General features: G+C 38.4%; 2 protein-coding genes across 16 annotated transcripts in view; both read left to right on the top strand.

Annotated features, from left to right (window-relative positions):
* Positions 1–10,197, top strand: part of YME1L1 (YME1 like 1 ATPase) — a 37,863-nt gene extending 27,666 nt beyond the window's left edge. The window contains exons 16-19 of one of the 2 annotated variants that reach the window (XM_004325328.4): positions 423–549; positions 642–715; positions 1,361–1,447; positions 2,902–10,197. In XM_004325328.4, the coding sequence (XP_004325376.1) occupies positions 423–549; positions 642–715; positions 1,361–1,447; positions 2,902–3,045 (432 nt within the window). In that variant the 3' untranslated portion in view covers positions 3,046–10,197. Of the gene's footprint in view, positions 1–422; positions 553–641; positions 716–1,360; positions 1,448–2,901 lie in introns of those variants that run through there. The other variant, XM_073801575.1, reaches the window with a different exon arrangement.
* A 7,949-nt stretch (positions 10,198–18,146) lies between these two features.
* Positions 18,147–20,050, top strand: part of ANKRD26 (ankyrin repeat domain containing 26) — a 92,271-nt gene continuing 90,367 nt past the window's right edge. For all 14 annotated transcript variants that reach the window (XM_073801568.1, XM_073801566.1, XM_019933276.3 and 11 more), the window contains exon 1: positions 18,147–18,552. In XM_073801568.1, coding sequence (XP_073657669.1) covers positions 18,323–18,552 — 230 coding nt within the window. In that variant the 5' untranslated portion in view covers positions 18,147–18,322. The remainder of the gene's footprint in view (positions 18,553–20,050) is intronic.

Raw genomic sequence — 20,050 nt, 5'->3', positions numbered from 1 at the left:
GCTTGCAGGCTCTAGAGCGCGGGCCCAGTAGTTGTGGCGCACAGGCTGAGTTGCTCTGCGGCATGTGGGATCTTCCCAGACCCGGGCTCGAACCATGTCCCCTGCATTGGCAGGCAAATTCTTAACCACTGCACCACCAGGGACGTCCCTATAGACGTTTTAAACATTTTTGTGCAAGGAGGGACAAACAGTTGTATTGCATCATCAACTACTTATTATTTATAAACTGCACTTTTGCTTTCCTCATTTTGTACATAGCTGGTTTGGTCATCAATCACCATGACCATCTCTATTAAATGCCGCTGAGCTTTCAGCATCATGGTATTAAGTAAGGTCATGGGAGACAAATGATAATTCAGGTTAATTAATGTAAGTGTTTCAAAACTGTGTCTGAATTTTTTCTTTGTTTTTCAATTGTCTAGGTGTCCCTGTTGCCTGAGAATGATCGATGGAACGAAACTAGAGCTCAGCTTCTTGCTCAGATGGATGTCAGTATGGGAGGAAGAGTGGCAGAGGAACTTATATTTGGAGCTGATCATATTACAACAGGTTGGCTGTAAAGAATAGCTTTGGTTCAAATTGTGTTTGTTGGTTTAAAGATTTTTTTTAACTTGAGTATTATGTATATTTTAAAATTTTAGGTGCTTCCAGTGATTTTGATAATGCAACCAAAATAGCAAAGCAGATGGTCACCAAATTTGGAATGAGTGAAAAGGTAATGGCTAATTTTAATCCTTCCTCATGTATCAAATGTTGATGTGCCAAGTGTCTCTTTGTGAGATAGGGCTCTCATTATAAGTTGATAGATTTTCCCCTATCTCATTCCAGATGGATTTAACAAAGCTTACTCTAAACTAAATGTCATTTTCTGAGAAATGTAACATACTCTTTCCATTCTAGCTGCTCAAACAGTAAGAGTTATTACTTCATGAATTAACCAAATGATAATATAAATTCTTTAGCTTTTTTTATTCATATGACATCGAAGACCTACTTGTTGAGCTTGCTTACTTTGCCCTTTCCACATACTTCACGTTCCTACATTATCACTGTGGCTCCATAAAGCATTTCCAGTACTCTGTGAAGTGTGGATTTCTGGACAGAATAGCTGCTAAGGTTTTCTAAGATGGTACTCAGAACAATACTTAGGATTTAACATTTTCTCTCTTGCTCACACTTTTTAGTATTATACTTGCAGAAGAATAATGAAGTTTTTTTGCCCTCAAGGGCATTTTTATATTGTATTTTTTCCTTGCCCCCATGATATTTATTTTCTTATGTATAGGATAGTACTTCCTCTGTTACATACATTAGTGTTGGAGGTTTTTCTGTTGGATTTCTTTCTTTTCATTGATTTTAGCTTGGAGTTATGACCTACAGTGATACAGGGAAACTGAGTCCAGAAACTCAATCTGCTATTGAACAGGAAATCAGAATCCTTCTGAGGGTAATGATCTTTTTTTTTTTAATGTTTATTTATCTATTTAGTCAAAATGTGCCTAAATATTTGGGTGCTTGCAAAAAACCTAAAGTTCCTCTGTTTTATAAAGTTAATAGGTGCACCGTTGCTGCCGTGATTAAATATGTCATAGACTGGAACCCCTGATCATAGACTGGATCTTTATTTTATTCTGGCCATAGGTTAAGAACTATATATATACATATACATACATATATATATATATATATATATATATATATGTGTATGTATATGTATATATGTATGTATTTTTTTTTTAATAAATTTATTTATTTTATTTTTGGCTGCATTGGGTCTTTGTTGCTGCACTTGGGCTTTCTCTAGTTGCAGCGAGCAGGGGCTGCTCTTCATTGCGGTGGCTTCTCTTGTTGCTGAGCACAGGCTCTAGGGCGCGGGCTTCAGTGGCTGTGGTGCGGGACTTCAATGGTTGTGGCGCGTGGGCTTAGTTGCTCCGTGGCATGTGGGACCTTCCTGGACCAGGCATTGAACCCACGTCCCCTGCATTGGCTGGCGGATTCTTAACCACTGTGCCACTAGGGAAGCCCAGAACGATTTACATTGTGATTTAAATATTCAGTTCTACTTTAGCTGATATATTTCTAATATTTTATGTATTTTCTTTAATTTGATTATTTTACTTGGACATGGTTATGTTCAAAATGTCTAGTAATTGTATTGTGCTTATATGACCTGTGTTTCTTGGTGTTGGTAAATTCATTTTTACATTTTCCACCCAATTTTATAAGGACAAAAATATAATTCACTAGTAAAATATTGGCATAAACATTGTACAGGCAAATATGACACTGCCAAAAATGAACTGTTATTACTGCCGTTATTCATAAGCTGATAAACTTAATTCAGACTCACCTTTGGAAAGAGAGTTGAAGGATTTAAGTCAAGGTGGGTTGCAAAAAAAAAAAAAATGTATGGAAGTCAGGGATCACCTTTAATGATACTGTATTACAATATTGAGAGGTAAGTGTTTTACCAAGTAAAAGAATGGAAATTATATCTTTTCTGGCCATTCTAGATTGAGTAAATTGGTGAAATCTCAAGAGGCAAAAGGAGCAAACTCCCTTTCCTTTTAGCACGTATTTTGAAAAGAGAAATAGATATCTGTGTTCACAGACCTTATTTAGAAAGCAGATGAGTACAATGTATACTTTTATTTCTTAAGTAGCTTTTTGTTTAAGTAGTCCTCAGTTATCTCTATGATAGATTTTGAGGTTAAAAATATAACATTTGAAAGTATGAAAGAGTTATCTTTAGGGAACCAAGCTTTTAAATGCTTTTATCTTTCATAAATAGAAGTCAATAGATTTTATAGTTTTTTAGGGTACATAAAGGCTTTTTATCTCATTTAGGGTTTTTGCTTCTCCTAAGGTTTCTGCCTCTTACATATCTGCTTTGTATTTCAGGATTCGTATGAGCGAGCAAAACATATCTTGAAGACTCATGCAAAAGAGCACAAGAATCTAGCAGAAGCTTTATTGACCTATGAGACTTTGGATGCCAAAGAGATTCAGATTGTTCTTGAGGGGAAGAAATTGGATGTGAGATGATAGCTCTTGATGCATTGTTGGTTTTATTGCAAGACCATAAGTAGCACTGCAGTAGTCGTATTTTGCAACACTTTTCTCCCATTCTTGGTATCACTCAAGGGTGTGAAACACTTTGTCAGTCTTTTGTCACATTTATCTAATTTTGATTATTCTCATGATGGACACCTACTGCAAATAGCAATTTATTAAAGAAAATAAAGAACTATCAGGATTGAAAACAGCTTGTTTGAGAAATGTCAATCAGTTATTAAGTTGAAAATAAGTAATGATTTTATGGTTGGTTACAGTGCTAGATGTGAATAGAAATTGTGCCTTTAGCTCTTGGGAAGTATTTTTACTTAGGAAAATAAAATTCTTGAAGGATTGTCTTTATTTCTAGATAGTACCACTTATCTTTGATAAAGAAATGATGCTATTTGGCTATTGGTAAATCATATTTCTACATACATCAGTGGAAACTTCATTAAGATGCACTTAATTATGATCTAGATTGACCATATATAAAGTGTTTTTTTAAAAATCTAAGAGTAGAGAAATGTGAACCTACAGATACAATTGGAATTTAAATGATTATTATAAGCTTTTTAAAATGCAGCTTGCATTTTCATGGTCTTTTTTTTTTTAACATTACTCTCACTCTGAAAATGAAGTTTATTTCAGAGCAGCAGTATTTTGTTAAATAAACAAGTAACACACCTCAAATTATGAATAACTATGTAATTATGCTTTGCATTAAAACCAAAATAAAACCAAAAACCCAGTCCCGTTCAGAGTGAACTTTTGAATTATGCTGTGTTAGAAATGGAAAGTTGTGTTTATTTTTCAGTCAGATTTTGTGAATATGAATGTGTTACAGAATTTACAGATGACTTTATTTAACTCAGTAGAAAAATTATTTTAGAGCACATTGTATTGGTTTTACAACCATATTATATTCTTGAAGTGATTTTATTAAAATTACCTACAGTTTTCTAGTAACTTTTAAGCTGTATATGGTCTTCGTTGAGGTTGGTAGAGGGAGCTTGCTACATGATATTCTTGCCCTTTTATTTGGGTAATTTAAAATTTTGATGTACTTTCAAACTTAGAGAAACATTACCAGAATAATACAAGGAATTCCCATATACCCTTGATTCAGATATACCAGTTATTTTCATTTGCCCATTCTTTATTGCCCCTGCTTCCTTTCTCCCTTTCTCCTCTCTTCCCTCCCTCCCTCCTTCCCTCCGCTTCTCTCTGTGTTTATATATATATGAGTATACATGTCTTTGCGTGGACACACGTTTTCATTTGTCTTGGTAGACTTCTAGAAATTGCTGTGTGATGTGGCGAGTTTCTGTTTAACTTTTTAAGAACCTGATGAACTGTTTTGAAAGTAACTATATAATTTTATGTTCCAACTACCAGTGTATGAAGGTTCCCGTTTCTCCATATGTTGTACAGTGTTTCTTATAGTCTTGTCTTTTTGACAGAGCCAATCTAGTGGGTATGAAGTAGAATCTCATTGTGGATTTAATTTTACATTTCCCTAGGACTAGTGATTTTGAACATCCTCTGCTAGGCTTTTGGTCATTTGTATATCGTCTTTGGAGAAATGTCTGTTGAAATCCTCCCTTCCCTCTTTGGGTTGTTGTCTTCTGTGTTGTAAGAGATCATATATTCTAAAGACAAGTCCTTGATCATATGGATCTTGTTTTTTTTTTTAATCCAGTCTGAAACTCTCTGTTGTTTGAGTAGGATGTTTAGTTCATTCATATTTAATATTTATGTAGTTTATGTATTTATGTAGTTGCTTTTACATCTGCCATTTGCATTTGTTTTCTGTTTTTCTCATATCTAAAGAGATCCCTGTGTTCCTCTTCTTTTTTTTTGGCTGCACAGCATGGCTTGTGGGATCTTAGTTCCCCAACAGGAATTGAACCCGGGCCCTTGGCAGTGAGAGAACGGAGTCCTAACCACTGGACTAACAGGAAATTCCCTGTTCCTCCTATTGTGAGTTATGTCTTAGCAGTTGCTCTAGGGATGACAGTATGCATTTATCACTCTTAATCACAGGCTCCTTCAAAATAATACAAGTTTAATTCTGTCAAAATGTAGTAAATTTGTTCCAGTACATCTCCTTTTCTTTCCTTTGTGCTATTGTTGTCATGTTACATCTGTACGTGTTACAACAACTTAATACAATGATTAACTACTGGTTTATATAATCTTAAATCCTCTGTCTTTATCTGGGGATGTCTTTATTTTGCCTTTGTTTTTTAAGAATATTTTTGCTGGATATAGAATACATGATTAACAGTTTATTCTTTTCTTTTTTTTTCGCGGTACATGGGCCTCTCACTGTTGTGGCCTCTCCTGTTGCGGAGCACAGGCTCCGGACGCGCAGGCTCAGTAGCCATGGCTCACAGGCCTAGCCACTCCGCAGCATGTGGGATCTTCCCGGACCGGGGCACGAACCTGTGTCCCCTGCATCGGCAGGCAGACTCTCAACCACTGCACCACCAGGGAAGTCCAACAGTTTATTCTTTAATCACTTTGAATGTGTCGTCCCACAGCCTCTGACTTCCATTATTTTTGGTGAAAAGACAGCTTTTAATGGTAATTTTGGTCTCCTTTTCCAATAGGTTGTTTTTCACTTGCTGCTTTCAAGAATTTTTTCTTAGCCTTGTCTTTTAACAGTTTGACTATGATGTTTATAAATATGGACATCCTTGAGTTTTTCCTACTTGGGATTCGTTGAACTTCTTGGATCTGTAGATTAATGTTTTTCATCAGATTTGAGACGTTTTTGGCAATTATTTCTTCAAATATATTTATTTGCCCTTTCTCTCTTCTTCTGGGATTCTCCTTTCACATATGTTGATCTGGTTTCTGAGGCTTTGTTCATTTTTTTCGTTGCTTTTCTCCCTCTCCTCTTCAGATTGAATACTTTCTGTTGATTCAGCTTCAAGTTCACTGATTCTTTCTTCTTCTTTCAACTGAATTTTTCATTTCATATATTATATTCTTCAGCTCCAAGTTTCTATTTGGTTCTTTCATATACCTTGTATCTCTTTACTGAGATTCTTCATACATTGCATCATTTTCATCATAGCTCTCATTAATTTTTTAAACATGAATTCCATTAGTTCTTTGAACATGTTCATAATAGCTGCTTTTAAGTCTTTGCTCATTCTAACATCTGGAGATACTCAGTTCCTATTGAATGCTTTTCTTCCTCAGTAAGGGTACACTTTCTCTTTCTTTGCTTTGTAATCTTGTTGAATTTCAGATAATGTAGCAATTACTAATTCTGAATTTTTCCCCAGAGGGTTGTTCTTGTTTTATTTAGTAACTTGCCACCAGTAAATTTGTGAAATCTGTCTCCACAGCAGTGTGCAGTCACCAATGTCTCTACTCATTTTTTAAAATAATAAATCTTGCTTCCTAAGCATTGCTGCTGGATTGCATAGCTTAGGTTATAGCCAAAGATTGGACAGAGGTTGTGTTCAAACCCCATCAGTCAGGCCTCCACTCTGCCAGTGGATCTGTGTGGGCTGGCAAGTACATTCAGTGTTCAGGTCATTTTCAAGTCTGTTCTGGTCTGTGCTTTCTGTTGGGCTTTTTTGCTTCTCCCTTGTGCATATGTGCAGGCTTTGGCAACCATGGGTATGTGGGTGGCCTGAACCAGCTTCAGTTTCCGCTTTGCATGCCTGTACATCTGGAGTATATAGAGTGCTTATCAAACCCAGATGGCTGTCTTACCTCCTAGAACTTCCGGTGAAATCCCTAGCTACTCTGTTGTTTGCCCCAAACAGGACTACAACCTCACTGAGCCTTGTTTGCTTACCACTGAGCTCCCAGGTTAACTTACAATGCATCATATCAAATGAGTCCCCTCTGGCAGTGACAACAAGCCTTGTTCCCTGGGTCTGCTGTTGCCCTGGTTGAACTACTGCACCCGTAGACCTGGCCCAGGATGTGGCAGCACAGTAATCCCACAGGCTCACAGGTTATTTCCCTAACTGGGTTTCATGAATAAGCACTTCTTAGTGTGTTGCAGATCTTCAGTTAATTTCCAGAGTGCTGAAATGGCTGTTTTATTAAACAGTTTATCCAAATTTATAGCTGCTTTTTAAAAAATGGAGAGGGAAGAGATATGGGAACATATGTATATGTATAACTGATTCACTTTGTTATAAAGCAGAAACACACCATTGTAAAGCAATTATACCCCAATAAAGATGTTAAAAAAAGAAAATGGAGATGATTTGTCAACCTCCTCCCCTCATCATGCCAAAAGTATATTTCCCCAGCTTATTCTGAGTCACATTTCAACCAAATCAGTTTAATAAGGATGGACTTTGAGAGGGCTTGTAAACTTTTTAAAGCTGTCCATTGAAAGCTACCACAATGCCAGAGTTTTACAAGTAACCTATACCTATTAAATAGATTACTTGTGGAAATTGATAAATGTTTTATTTTTAGATATTCTTCGTTCATATTCATTTTAAAGTAAATACTGAGTTACTACAATCTGGCTAGTTATAAGCATTTTTCTTAATGTAAGTATGTAATATTTTAATAAAATATGTTGGAATGTAGACTTGATCTTTGAATTGAAAAAATAACACCTAGTCGTGGACATAAAATTTGGAGAGTTGATACATTTGAACTGAGGATTTTATTTCTATGCAGATTCTCCCCTGCCCCCATTCTGTCACATGAATCCCTATCCTTTTGGGCAAGAATGTGATTCCCCGACACACACCCCTCCCCACCTTTAAAACAGAAACTTAATTTAGTTATGTATCAATGCTTCATATGGGAATATAATGGATAGCTAATCTGTTATGAATTTGAGAATGTATTTCATGAAAAAAGAAATTACAGAGCTGCCAAAGAGAGAGGGTGAGAGGGAGAGAGGTTGTAAAACCTAGTTTGGGGAACTTGATATGAATCTAATCTCCTGCAGTTCTGGGAGCAGGTATGTAACTCATACCCAGGGAACCTGGAATCTGAAGGAACTGGTAGGTTACTTTGGCTCAGGACAGGAGAAGAACTGCTATGTGTTGAGACTGTTCTGCACTCTCAGCATTTGCTTTGACAAAGACTGTTTGAGTGCTTATCGAGGACCAGATGTTAGTCAAGCGTGAAGGAGAGAAAGTGAGCCATGGTGGTGGATCCACGTTGGATACCACACAAAAGGGCCACTTAGAGGTGTGAACAGGCCTCAGAACAGGACAGTCCAAAGTGGGGCTCTGGATTCCTTAAGAACTAAGAAGAAAGAATAAATTACATTCACTTAGGTCAATGGAGTTACAGGTGAGAACAGCTGTGGGCACAGAAATGCCCCTGAGAGAAAGAGTCAGCTCTAAAACAATTGCCAGATCCAGACTGCTCAAAACCATCTCACATAAGAACTCTACCGCCTCCTGCAGTTTTGAACCTGGCAGCATGGGAAACCCTAATTAGCCAGCTGAAGGAAGGGGACCATGCCTACTTTCCACCCCTACTGCAGGTGGTCTGCCTGTAGCATGGCCTAGCTGATTAACTCTGACTTGGCATTTTTATAGTTCCGTATAGTTATGCGGGGCTGGACATTGTTTTTCAGTGCTTTGTGAGTTAAAGCAACTCTGGACTTATTACTTGAGAGTAAGGGTTTTCAACCTGGGTTGGGAGAAGAACCTCTGAATATTTAAAAGGGTAGTGGGAGATGAAGTTGCCTTCTAATTATATCCCATGAGTCAAAAATAGTGGTTACATATATTAACAGATTTTTGTTTGAACATTTTTCTGGGTGATATAATTCTATTCATAAGATTTTTCAAAATTGAAATATTTGTGTAATTTCCATCATAATCATGTATGGGGTATGTGTGTGAGTAACTATTTTAACAAAGCTTCTAATGTCTTAGTATTTTTTAAAATTTTTATTGACGTATAGTTAATTTACAGTGTTGTATTTCAAGTGTACAGCAAAGTGATTCAGTTATACATATATATATCTATATATATTCTTTTCCAGATCCCTTTCCATTATAGGTTATTACAAGATATTGAGTATAGTTCCCTGTGCTATACAGTAGGTCCTTGTTTATCTGTTTTATATATAGTAGTATGTATATGTTAATCCCAAACTCCTAATTTATCTCCCACCACCATCCCCCTGCTATCCCCTTTGGTAACCATAAATTTGTTTTCTATGTTTGTGAGTCTATTTCTGCTTCGTAAATAAAATAAGTTTATTTGTATCATTTTTTTTTTAGATTCCACATATAAGTGATATCATGATGTCTTTCTCTGACTTGACTTCACTTAATAATCTCTAGGTCCATCCATGTTGCTGCAAATGGCATTATTTCATTCTTTTTTATGGCTGAGTAATATTCCATTGTATATGTATACTACATCTTCTTTATCCATTCACCTGTCAGTGGACATTTATCGAAAAGACACATGCATCCCGGTGTTCATAGCAGCACTATTTGCAATATCCGAAACATCATGGAAGCAACATAAATGTCTTGGTATTTTTTATGTCATTTTATTTTTTCCTCCCCCTTATATGATATTTTATTGTACTATATTATGGTTCAGTATTCTTTCCCCTTAAAATTCCTATGCAATTTAGTCATGTTATATTTCCATAATCATTATCAGTTTAATATTTTTAATATTGAAATAGCTAATCTAGGGATTTAGTAGAATGATCTATTTATTGTTTAAATGGGGACAAGAGAAACTGCTTTTAGTTGATTACAGCTCTTATTTCCCCCTTTATTCTATTGATAACATTTTTATGCTTATGTTAAAATTCAGGAATTATTTTGTGGGATCTTATTGTTTGCTCTCCATTTTATGTTGGTAAACTCTAAGGTTATATATATATCCTTGGTCCTTTTAGCTTCTCTCTATATTTTTGTATCATCTGTATGCTGATGACTTCTTAGTCTTTCTCTACAGCCCTTTTCCATTTAGGCTACATGTCCAACTGTTTTTCTCCATAGCATTTGATTTGTATGTTCATAAGAAGCTGTTCTTGGGGACTTCCCTGGTGGTCCAGTGGTTAGGACTCTGCACTCCCAATGCACGGGGCACAGGTTCAAACCCTGGTCTGGGAATTAAGATCCTGCATGCCACATGGCGCGGCCAAAAGAAAAAGAAGAAGAAGAAAGAAAAAGCTGTTCTCTAATTTATTGTTTCTGTGTCTGCCTTTTCCCACCTGGTGTTGAGTTCTAGGAAGAAATCTTGAACACTTGTATCTCTAAGACTAAATGGAGTGCTTTATAGGTAGACAGCTAATAAATTTTCAGTGAGTGAAAGAATAATAGGCATTCAGTAGATTGATCCTAATTCCCCCATCAGGCAGAGCACTGGAACAGATGGGTCAGATTCTCCATAGACGTTAAATAATGCCATAGAGGATGTGAGTAGTAAGTGGTTTTTTCGTCTTTGAAAATATCGCAGTGAATATAACAATAAAGAAGATGGAATGTCTTCCTGAGGAAAATCTGCCTTCTTTTTTGGAAGATAAAATGTGCAAGGTAGGACTGAATGCCAGGCTAACAGTATCTTTTACACAGAGGATCTGTTAACTGGATAAAAAGAACTTTAAGTTCTGCAGCATGTGAAATTCCTTAAGTATTCTGGATTGATTTCATACAAGATGTGTTTTATCTTTGATCAACCAGTTGCCTCCATTCACAGTCCTGAGGCATGTTAACGACCAGTTGTTGGTAAACTTGAGATGTTAGGAATGTCTGTATAACTCTCCTGGAAGTTCTGAACTAGGTGATGAAAGAGACAGAGGTGCAAGAAGACGGAGAAAGAAGAGACAAAATATGGAGGATTGGAGAAGATGGTTGCTAAAGGATTTCCAGGAAGAACAAAAGAGAGACTGTGTTTATATTATTCGGAAATAAGCATCGTTATCTAAAAAGAAACCCAAATCGACTATAACCAAAATATCAAATGACTGAATGATTATAAGAAATTTGTGAATCAAACTGTGCAAAGCCTGGGGCTTCCCTGATAGCGCAGTGGTTGAGAATCTGCTGCCAGTGCAGGGGACACGGGTTCGATCCCTGGTCCTGGAAGATCCCAAATGCCTCGGAGCAACTAAGCCCGTGTGCCACAACTGCTGAGCCTGCACTCTAAAGCCTGTGAGCCACAACTGCTGAGCCCGTGTGCCACAAGTACTGACGCCCACACTCCTAGAGCCCGTGCTCTGCAACAAGAGAAGCCACCGCAGTGAGAAGCCCATGCACCGCAATGAAGAGTAGCCCCTGCTCGCCACAACTAGAGAAATCCCACATGCAGCAATGAAGACCCAACGCAGCCTAAATTAATTAATTAATTTAAAAAAACTATGCAAAGCCTGATGCACAATGTTTCCTGGTGGAGGGAGCATAGCTCCCACCAAGTAGAAGCATCTTGTCAGCATTAACTCTGCTAGGCCAAAAGGTTCATAATTTTTTATTTTTAATTTTGCTGAAAGATAATGTTTTATACTGTTACAGCACAAAGAAAACTGACTTCAAAATTTATCAAAACTTAATGTGATTTTTTTTCTTCCTGTTTGGGAAGTTGATAGGAGGGCAAGTGCATACTTGTACCCTGGTTCCGCTTTCTGTATGCTGCTTCATCCTTGTTAGATTTTAAGATTCTTAAGTTCATGCTTCTTCTTAGTGTCATAAGATCTCCTCAAATCGTCTCATATAAAATTTGAAGAAAGAGTTGTTAAAGGAGTACATATATGGTAAAAAGAATGTCTCTCTTGGTTGGGTTTTATAAAAAATACACCTTTTCTTTTTTTTTTTAAATACACCTTTTCTAAAAGTGAACTGTTACTATGCTTCTCGGTACCCCGAATCACAAATTTCATTTATCCACCAAAGCTGCTGTTGGTCACTGTTAGAACTGATTATATGGTTAGCATTATATTTTGTAAATTACTTGTGATGCCAAGGTGATGTTTAGGATTTGTGCTTAACTCTGGGGGAAATATTTCTTTAAATGGATAATGCTGATTTTTTTTAAGAGGGTTAACATAAATCATAACAGTGGGAAAATAAATTTTTACCAGAACTTTTAAACTATCTCCTATTTCCTATGCACCTAATACCATCAGCATGAAGTCATCCACATAATGGGTAAATTTGATGTCCTGTAAGGTAGTGAGAATATCAAGATCTCGGTGGATTAAATTACCACAGAATTATCAGCATTTGATGAACAAATGTTGTCTTGAGGCAAGATGATGAAGGTTGAACCCCTATCCATATCAAGTAAGAGTAGAAAGCTTCTGGTACCCTTAGTTAATTTGTGAACTGATTGTATCCTTTGATCATTAAAAAAAAAAAATTTAGGGGACTTCCCGTGCAGTGCAATGGTTAAGACTTTGCCTTCCAATGCAGCGGGTGTGGGTTTGATCCCTGGTTGGGGAGCTAAGATCCTTCATGCCTCACAGCCAAAATAACCAAAACATAAAACAAGCAGTATTGTAACAAATTCAGTGAAGACTTTAAAAATGGTCCACATCAAAAAAGCTTTTTAAAAAATTTAGTTCCTTGATTGTAAACAAAGAAAGAATGTTTTATTAATTATGCATGTTAATGCCTTATCTGTATTTGCATTTATACTGAGAGTGTGTGTGTGTGTGTGTGTGTGTGTGTGTGTGTGTGTGTGGCTGCACCGGCCCTGGCAGCAAAAGCGCCAAGTCCTAACCACTGGACCGCCAGGGAATGCCCTAAACTAAGTTTTTTGGTCACAAATTTTATGTGGCCAAATGTACTGATATTTTCTTTTGACACTTCCATTGTTTTTGTTTGGAAAATCTTCAAAAACTTATAAATAATACCACTCATCCATATTTTCTTCTAAAATATTTAATGGTTTCATTAAAAAGACTAAACATTTTTACTAACCTGGAGTTTCTTTTGGTGTATATGTTGAGATATGTAGTTAACTGCTTATCACTAATTGATTTTTCCCAAACCATTTATTAATAATCTATATCATTCTCATTGATTTGTATAGTTTCTCTTATGTTAATAAGTTCTCACCTCCTACTGTTTTCCAGTAATATGCTTACTCTTCTGTAGGCTAGTATTTAATAATTATATTTTTATATTTACTAATTATATATTTTATAATCTAACAGAAAAAATTTATCTTTCTTTAAACATATTTAAAGCTATTTTATTTTAACTAGAAACAAATCACTATATGTCTGTGCAAAAGCAACATATGTTTATTGCTGAAAAGTTAGAAAATATAAATAAGAAAATAAATATGAAAGAAGGAAGACCTTAGTAGTGAGAGTGGATGTAGCTATGCCTCATTCTCCTAACACTGGGTCCCCCACGTGCAGGGTTCTGAGGGGTGATGTTAAGCTTTATGCCCTACCTCCTTCCCCTCTTAGAACCCACTTGGGTCCCAGGTTGGTGACTGAGGCACCTAATTTGTTTCCAGTGAAAAAAGTTTGGCCACAAAGGGGATGGCCATAACACCTTTCTTGGTACCAACTCCTTATAAAACTAAGAGGTCCTATGTTTGCCACAGACTCAAGCGAAAAACGGCTTAAGACTTTATGAAGTAGAGATGCCGACCAGTTTTTCTTGTAGATGGAAGTGCATTGCTGGCTGACTATAGTCATGAGAAAATAAGCTCAGTACCAATAAGAGAATGATAATAAGAATAAGAGAAAATAAGCTCAGTGCCTTCTCATAGGAAGCAAAGACCCTCGGAAGGGCTAAAGTAGGCACGTTGCCAACTGATGCTCTATATCCTCACAATGCTGGGGGGTCAGGGACACGGGATAGTCTGGATTCTATGGGGGAGAAGTATGGAAGTAAAACAGCTGAAATTTTAACTTGCATTCCTAATGAGTTTCAATGTTTGAGAGTTACAAAGAAAAGTTACAAACACCCCAGTCTGACTACGGAATCTCAGGAGTCACAGATGGTGTCTACTCTGGCTAGGTAGCGAAGGTAGGAAGAGGGTGAAAATCTTTTCCAGCTATAAACTGCCATGATAAGCAGAAATTATCCTAAGGGGGCCACAGAGATGAGGGGTATGTTGGGTATGAAAATGCTCAGATCAGGTCTCCAGTGCTAGGGACAGGGTAACCAACCATGCCAGTTTTCCCAGGACTGTCTTGGTTTTATCACTGATAGTCCTGTGTCCCAAGAATGCCCCAGTCCTGGGCAAAGTGGGGAACCTACTTGGGACACATAGTAGACTGACAGCCCCAGCAGCTGTCCTTCTGGATCCACGTCTGTGTCTGTCCTATGCCCATGCTTCCCACGACTGCTCCCAGCCATTATACCCACAATAGGGGTAAAATACAGGCCCATTCCTGGAAGATGCGGGATTTATTTTTCATATGACTTTGGCTCCAGGATTCCCCTTTGGCCTGGCCAGAAATGTTGTTATAACTGTGCTGCAGTTTTAGACTCTCTCTACACAATCCTCTTTGTTTCCCTCTACCTCCACTTCTTCCATTCTTCCTAGCTCCCTCTCTCCATAATTTTCTATGGCCACTTAACATATTACCACAAATTTTGTGGCTTAAAACCACACATATTTATAGTATAGTTCTGGAGGTCAGAGGTCTGAAATGATTCTCACTGAGCTAAAATCAAGGCTGCATTCCTTTCTGGAGGGTCTGGAGGACAATTAGTTTTCTTGTCTTTTCTGACTTGTAGAGGCCACCTGTATTCCTTGGCTTGTGGCCCCTTCCATCTTCAAAGCCAGCAATGACCTGTCGAGTCTTTCTCACATCATTCTGACACTTCTGCCTCCTCCTTCCACGTATGAAGGACCCTTGTAATTTCACTGGACCCACCTGAATTTGTTCAGGCATCCATAACATGGATCATGGATTTTTTCATCATAAAACAGGTATTACTCTGACATTATTAATTCCATTAGCATATCTATTAAATAAATATGCAGGAAACCACCAGGGCATTATTTGAGTCTTAGATAAGCATGGGAGCTCTAAGCAACAACTTTACTTTAAAAAAAAAATTTTATTTATTTATTTGGCTGTGCCAGGTCTTAGCTGGCAGCACTTGGGCTCTTTTAGTTGCAGCATGTGGCATCTAGTTCCCTGACCAGGGATCGAACCTGGGCCCCTGGCACTGGGAGTGTGAAATCTTAACCCCTGGACCACCAGGGAAGTCCCTAAGCAACAACTTTCTAGAGGGCATCTGTTTGCAAAGAAATCTGGGAATCTTAGTTTTCAAGTGCTTGGGGATCCAGGTAGCATTTGACAAAGGACATACAGAAGTTCAGAGTTGGCCTAGCATATACTCCTTGAGTATCTCTGGTCTATACAGAAACACTAGAATCAACCAAATCTTGACAACCTACCTGGAGTCCTGGTGTGTGGTTCTCATCTCCCTACAGCCTGGTAATGTCTTTGACCCTCATTCCAGGCTGCATCAGCAAGTGTCAGAGTCTTCCTCAGATGTCACCATAGGGAGCCTTTACTGGTCTCATAGGTCACCCTGGGGAGTACTGCAGAGACAAATAGAGGACAAAAGATAATTTTCTGGTTGGGCTATTATAGGAAGAAAATTGTGGGTGGTCAGAGTTGAAACCAGTCACACACACCAAAACCATTTGGTCCAGCTAAGCTGGATAGACCTAAGAAATGTTTTTTGTTTTTGTTCATTGCTCTTTCACCGGTGAAGACACTGTCTGGAACCAGCTATCACTTCAACAGGGACCCTGCCTCCTTCCAGAGTTTTTCGGTGCAATTGCTTTCTTTCTTTCTTTTTTTTTTTTGGCTGTGCTGCATTCCCCAACCAGGGATGGAACTCGTGCTTGCTGCAGTGGAAGCAAGGAGTCCTAACCTCTGGACCTCCAGGGAGTTCCCCCAGCAGCAATTTCTGCTGAAGGTCTGGACACCTGACTTCTGAGTCACTAATTCCAAACAATTTGTTGTCAAATCATTCAACCTACAAAGCACAAAATGGCATTAAATTGCCTCTGAAGAATAAGTACCTAAATTAATACCTGTGCATTTGTCTTGCTGTAAAATATGGCTGCCAAACTTTCAAATTTTGCTGGTGCATCTTGTGCAATGGTGGTATCTGTTACTTTTTAATTTGGTTAATAAAAATTCTTAAAATCATTAACATGATTTTGATCTTCAAATCATTAACAAATGTAATAGAAACCTGCTGAGTTTGGGGATAGCTGGTTTTGTATTAACTGTTGTTGTGAGCCTGCTTCTGCTTCTGTCTGTTTCACCCACAATACCAGGTTTGGTTTAATTGTATTGTAACTGTATAATTACAGTAATTGTATAATTACTGGATCAAGTACTACATTAAAAGGAGTTTCTGTATACAGTCGCCTGTTTCTACCAGTATGGAGTATGGAGTCAACCTATTTTGCTTTATTCCTAAGAAATGGAATAAAGATGGAAACACAAATTACAGACAGAGAAAGATGGAAGCAAGGGAAAAGATTATTTAAAGTTTGGGAAATTTTAGAGAATATGGGACAAGTATAAAGCATAAGAGGATTCATAAAAATGGAGATGATAAGATTCCACAAGGTCACTATGATGATTAGATTTAGGAGTGGGAAACAGATTTGGGTGGATAAAGCGAAGGAGCAAAGAGACTATTAAGAGAAAACAAAAGTTAGATGTCCCTATTAGTTAGCTAATTGCTGAAAAATTTGGCTAGTAGAATTTTAGGGAAATTTAGCTATATTGATTTTTTAAATTTGTAGCAACGATCTTATACTTCAATAAAAACAGTATCTTGTTTGCATTCTACTTGATTTTTTTTCATCTGCATACTATTCTTCAATATTCTTCAATCTATACCAACCAGTTTGTGCCTTCCTTAAGTACTGCCAGAAACTATCAACTCTTTCTCCTGTTACAAAATTATAGCTTAAAAAAGTTCTTCACTCTGGTTGTCAAAAGAATACACAGATATCAAACAACAATCATTTACAAATTATAATGAAAATAATATACCATTACCAAAAAAAGCCCAGGTACAGATATATCAAGAAGTGTACAGGATTTACATAATGAAAAAAGCTACCAAAGGCTAATGAAGGACATAAAATAAGACAAATTGAGACATAACATGTACCTGGATACACTGATACGAGAGACTGATTCTCAGTTAAAATTCTCTTAACCTAATTACAATCAAAATCTCACAAAGAACTCTCTTTAGCTTGGCATAGTGATTAAAAGTTCATCTCAAATAATGTAGAGGTAAACATTTCCAAGAGAATACTGAAAAGGAAGAATAAGGAGGGGAACCTTGGACCTGTAATAGATATTTATATTTTATACACTACTGACGCTAGAAGAAGCAGACCAGAATGGAAAACCCAGAAACAGAAAAAACATCCGAGAATTAAATGTAAGATTAAGGGGTAAACTAGGTGAGGAAAGATGGATTGTTTGGGACAAGTGGATAATCATTTTTTTAAAAGTTCTCAAATGTTACACCATGCTCCAAAATAAATCTTGAATTGATTAAAGATTTAATTAGGGGAAAATAAAAGCAAAAACTAAAATATAAGTGAAGAAAATGTGCAGACGGAACGCTGGCCCACAGGGGAGCGTCAGGAGGCATGCGGAAACGCGTCTTCATTTCATCTGGAAAACCTGCGTTGGTTTCTCCTTAAGTTTGCACTTGATGACACCTGTTGCCACGGTCTCTGGAACCATGAAAACAGCTTTCTGTAGTTACATCTGTTAAATTCCATGGAGAAAGCCTGGGGCCCAGAGGGATGTGGAAAGGAATAAACTGAGGGATAAGGAGATTTAGAGAGTATTTTTAGGGGAGCTCTCTGGGGACGTGGCCTTCAGCATCCTGAAGCTCCCCGCCACTCTAGCCCCAGTCGCATGCGAAGACGACTTTCTCACGGGAGATTCTAACATTTGCAAATGTCCGGAAACGCTCAGCCAGCTCGCACCAACGTTGGAAAAGAACCCAGCGCGGCCCACAAAGAATCGCAGAGATTTCAGACGCTTGGGTCTCGCACATGCGCACTGGGTACTCCTGGTCTCCGGGCCTCTGTGCGCAAGCGCAGTGACGCCTTCTTACAAGGCGCGCACGCGCACTGCGTTTAGCTGTATCGCTTGGCTAGGGTTAGTCTGGGCTGAAACATGAGAAACCGCGGAGTTTCCCAGCTGGGATGTTGTGGCCAGACCGCGTTGGCTTATCTGTACCGCTAGTGTTAGGCTCGGGAGACTGTGAGAAGCCGAGGGGGAGGTGAGGTGTGTCTGAAGCCTGTAGGCTCTGCAATGAAGAAGATTTTTGGCTTCGGAAGTAAGAAGGGCGAGTCGCCCTTCGGCTCCTTCACCAGCTCGCGGAGAGAGAGCGGTAATCGAATCAACTCCCGGCCCGAGTACCACATCCGAGACAAGGATCTCGGGAAGATCCACAAAGCTGCCAGCGTGGGCAACGTAGCCAAAGTGCAGCAGATTCTGTTGCTTGGGAAGAATGGCTTGAACGACAGGGACAAGATGAACAGGTAACTGGGGCGGGCGGGAGGAGGCGGGGCGGGCCTGGGTGGGGTCCCTGCTGTCAGTTTCCCCTCCGAGGCTCGTGGACACCCACGTGGGATCCCGCGCCCCGCAGACTTTATAGGCAGCAAAAGCCTTAGCTGGTTTCGAACCCGCTCATGATTCCCCTTATAGAGCACTTTACTGACAGTTTTAAAGTCATTTGACTGAATGTCAGTAACCACAGAAACGAAATTAAACATGAACAGTATCTTATTTTTAATGTACACATTTTTATACCGTAATGTTATATGTTACAGAGAAGTGCATAATGAGAAAAATGATCTGTCTCATGACAGATAAACTTCTGGACTAAAAATTCTTCAGATACAATCCAGTATCTTTTTTTAAAAAAATTAATTTATTTATTGCTGTGTTGGGTCTTCATTGCCGTGCGCGGGCTTCTCATTGTGATGGCTTCTCTTATTGTGGAGCACGGGCTCTAGGCGCGCGAGCTCAGTTAGTTGTGGAAGGTGGGCTAGGTAGATGTGGAACATGGGCTAGGTAGTTGTGGCTTGCCGGCTCTAGAGCACAGGCTCAGTAGTTGTGGCCCATGGGCTTAGTTGCTCTGCAGCATTCCGGGACCAGGGCTCGAACCCGTGTCCCCTGCATTAGAAGGCGGATTCTTTTTTTAAAAATTTATTTATTTTAATTTATTTATTTTTGGCTGTGTTGGGTCTTCACTGCTGCACGTGGGCTTTCTCTAGTTGCAGCGAGTGGGGGGCTACTCTTCGTTGCAGTGCGTGGGCTTCTCATTGGGGTGGCTTCTGTTGTTGTGGAGCACGGGCTCTAGGTGCGCGGGCTTCAGTAGTTGTGGCATGTGGGCTCAGTAGTTGTGGTTTGCGGGCTCTAGAACACAGCCTCAGTAGTTGTGGCACACGGGCTTAGTTGCTCCACAGTATGTGGGATCTTCCCCGACCAGGGCCCAAACCTGTGTCCCCTGCATTGGCAGGCGGATTCTTAACCTCTGTGCCACCAGGGAAGCCTGCAGTATCCGTTTTATATCAGTGTACACCTATGTATATATGTTCTCTACTGAAGGACCTTAGAAGACAGCTTTGAAGTGGGAAGATGGCTGTGTCCTTGAATAGGAAGACTCATTTTCTTAAAATATGGTCTTCCCATATTTAAACCAAATAAGCATATGGTGGTTTAAAATTTTTTGAGTTTCACATGCTTTCTTTATTTGTTGTGATGAAATTAAAAGTTTTATGTAGTAGACAAAGATTTGCCCTTCTAGATATCAAAATGTGCTGTAAGTTCCCACAAATTATTCGTTTACTAACAACTGAAAAGACAGATAAGTGAATGGAACAGAATAGAAAATGCCCAAACACCCAAATATATGTAAGACTTTAGAACTTGAACTGATGACATTTCATATTAGAAGGAAAAAATAAATTGTTTGTAAATGGTGGAGAAGTAAACTGCTAACTATTTAGAGAAAAGTAACTAGATTTTTATCTC

This window comes from Tursiops truncatus, chromosome 2 (assembly GCF_011762595.2).
Source record: "Tursiops truncatus isolate mTurTru1 chromosome 2, mTurTru1.mat.Y, whole genome shotgun sequence".
Lineage (NCBI taxonomy): Eukaryota > Metazoa > Chordata > Mammalia > Artiodactyla > Delphinidae > Tursiops > Tursiops truncatus.
Note: the sequence above shows the minus strand (reverse complement) of the source record. Positions and strands in the feature narration are given on the sequence as shown.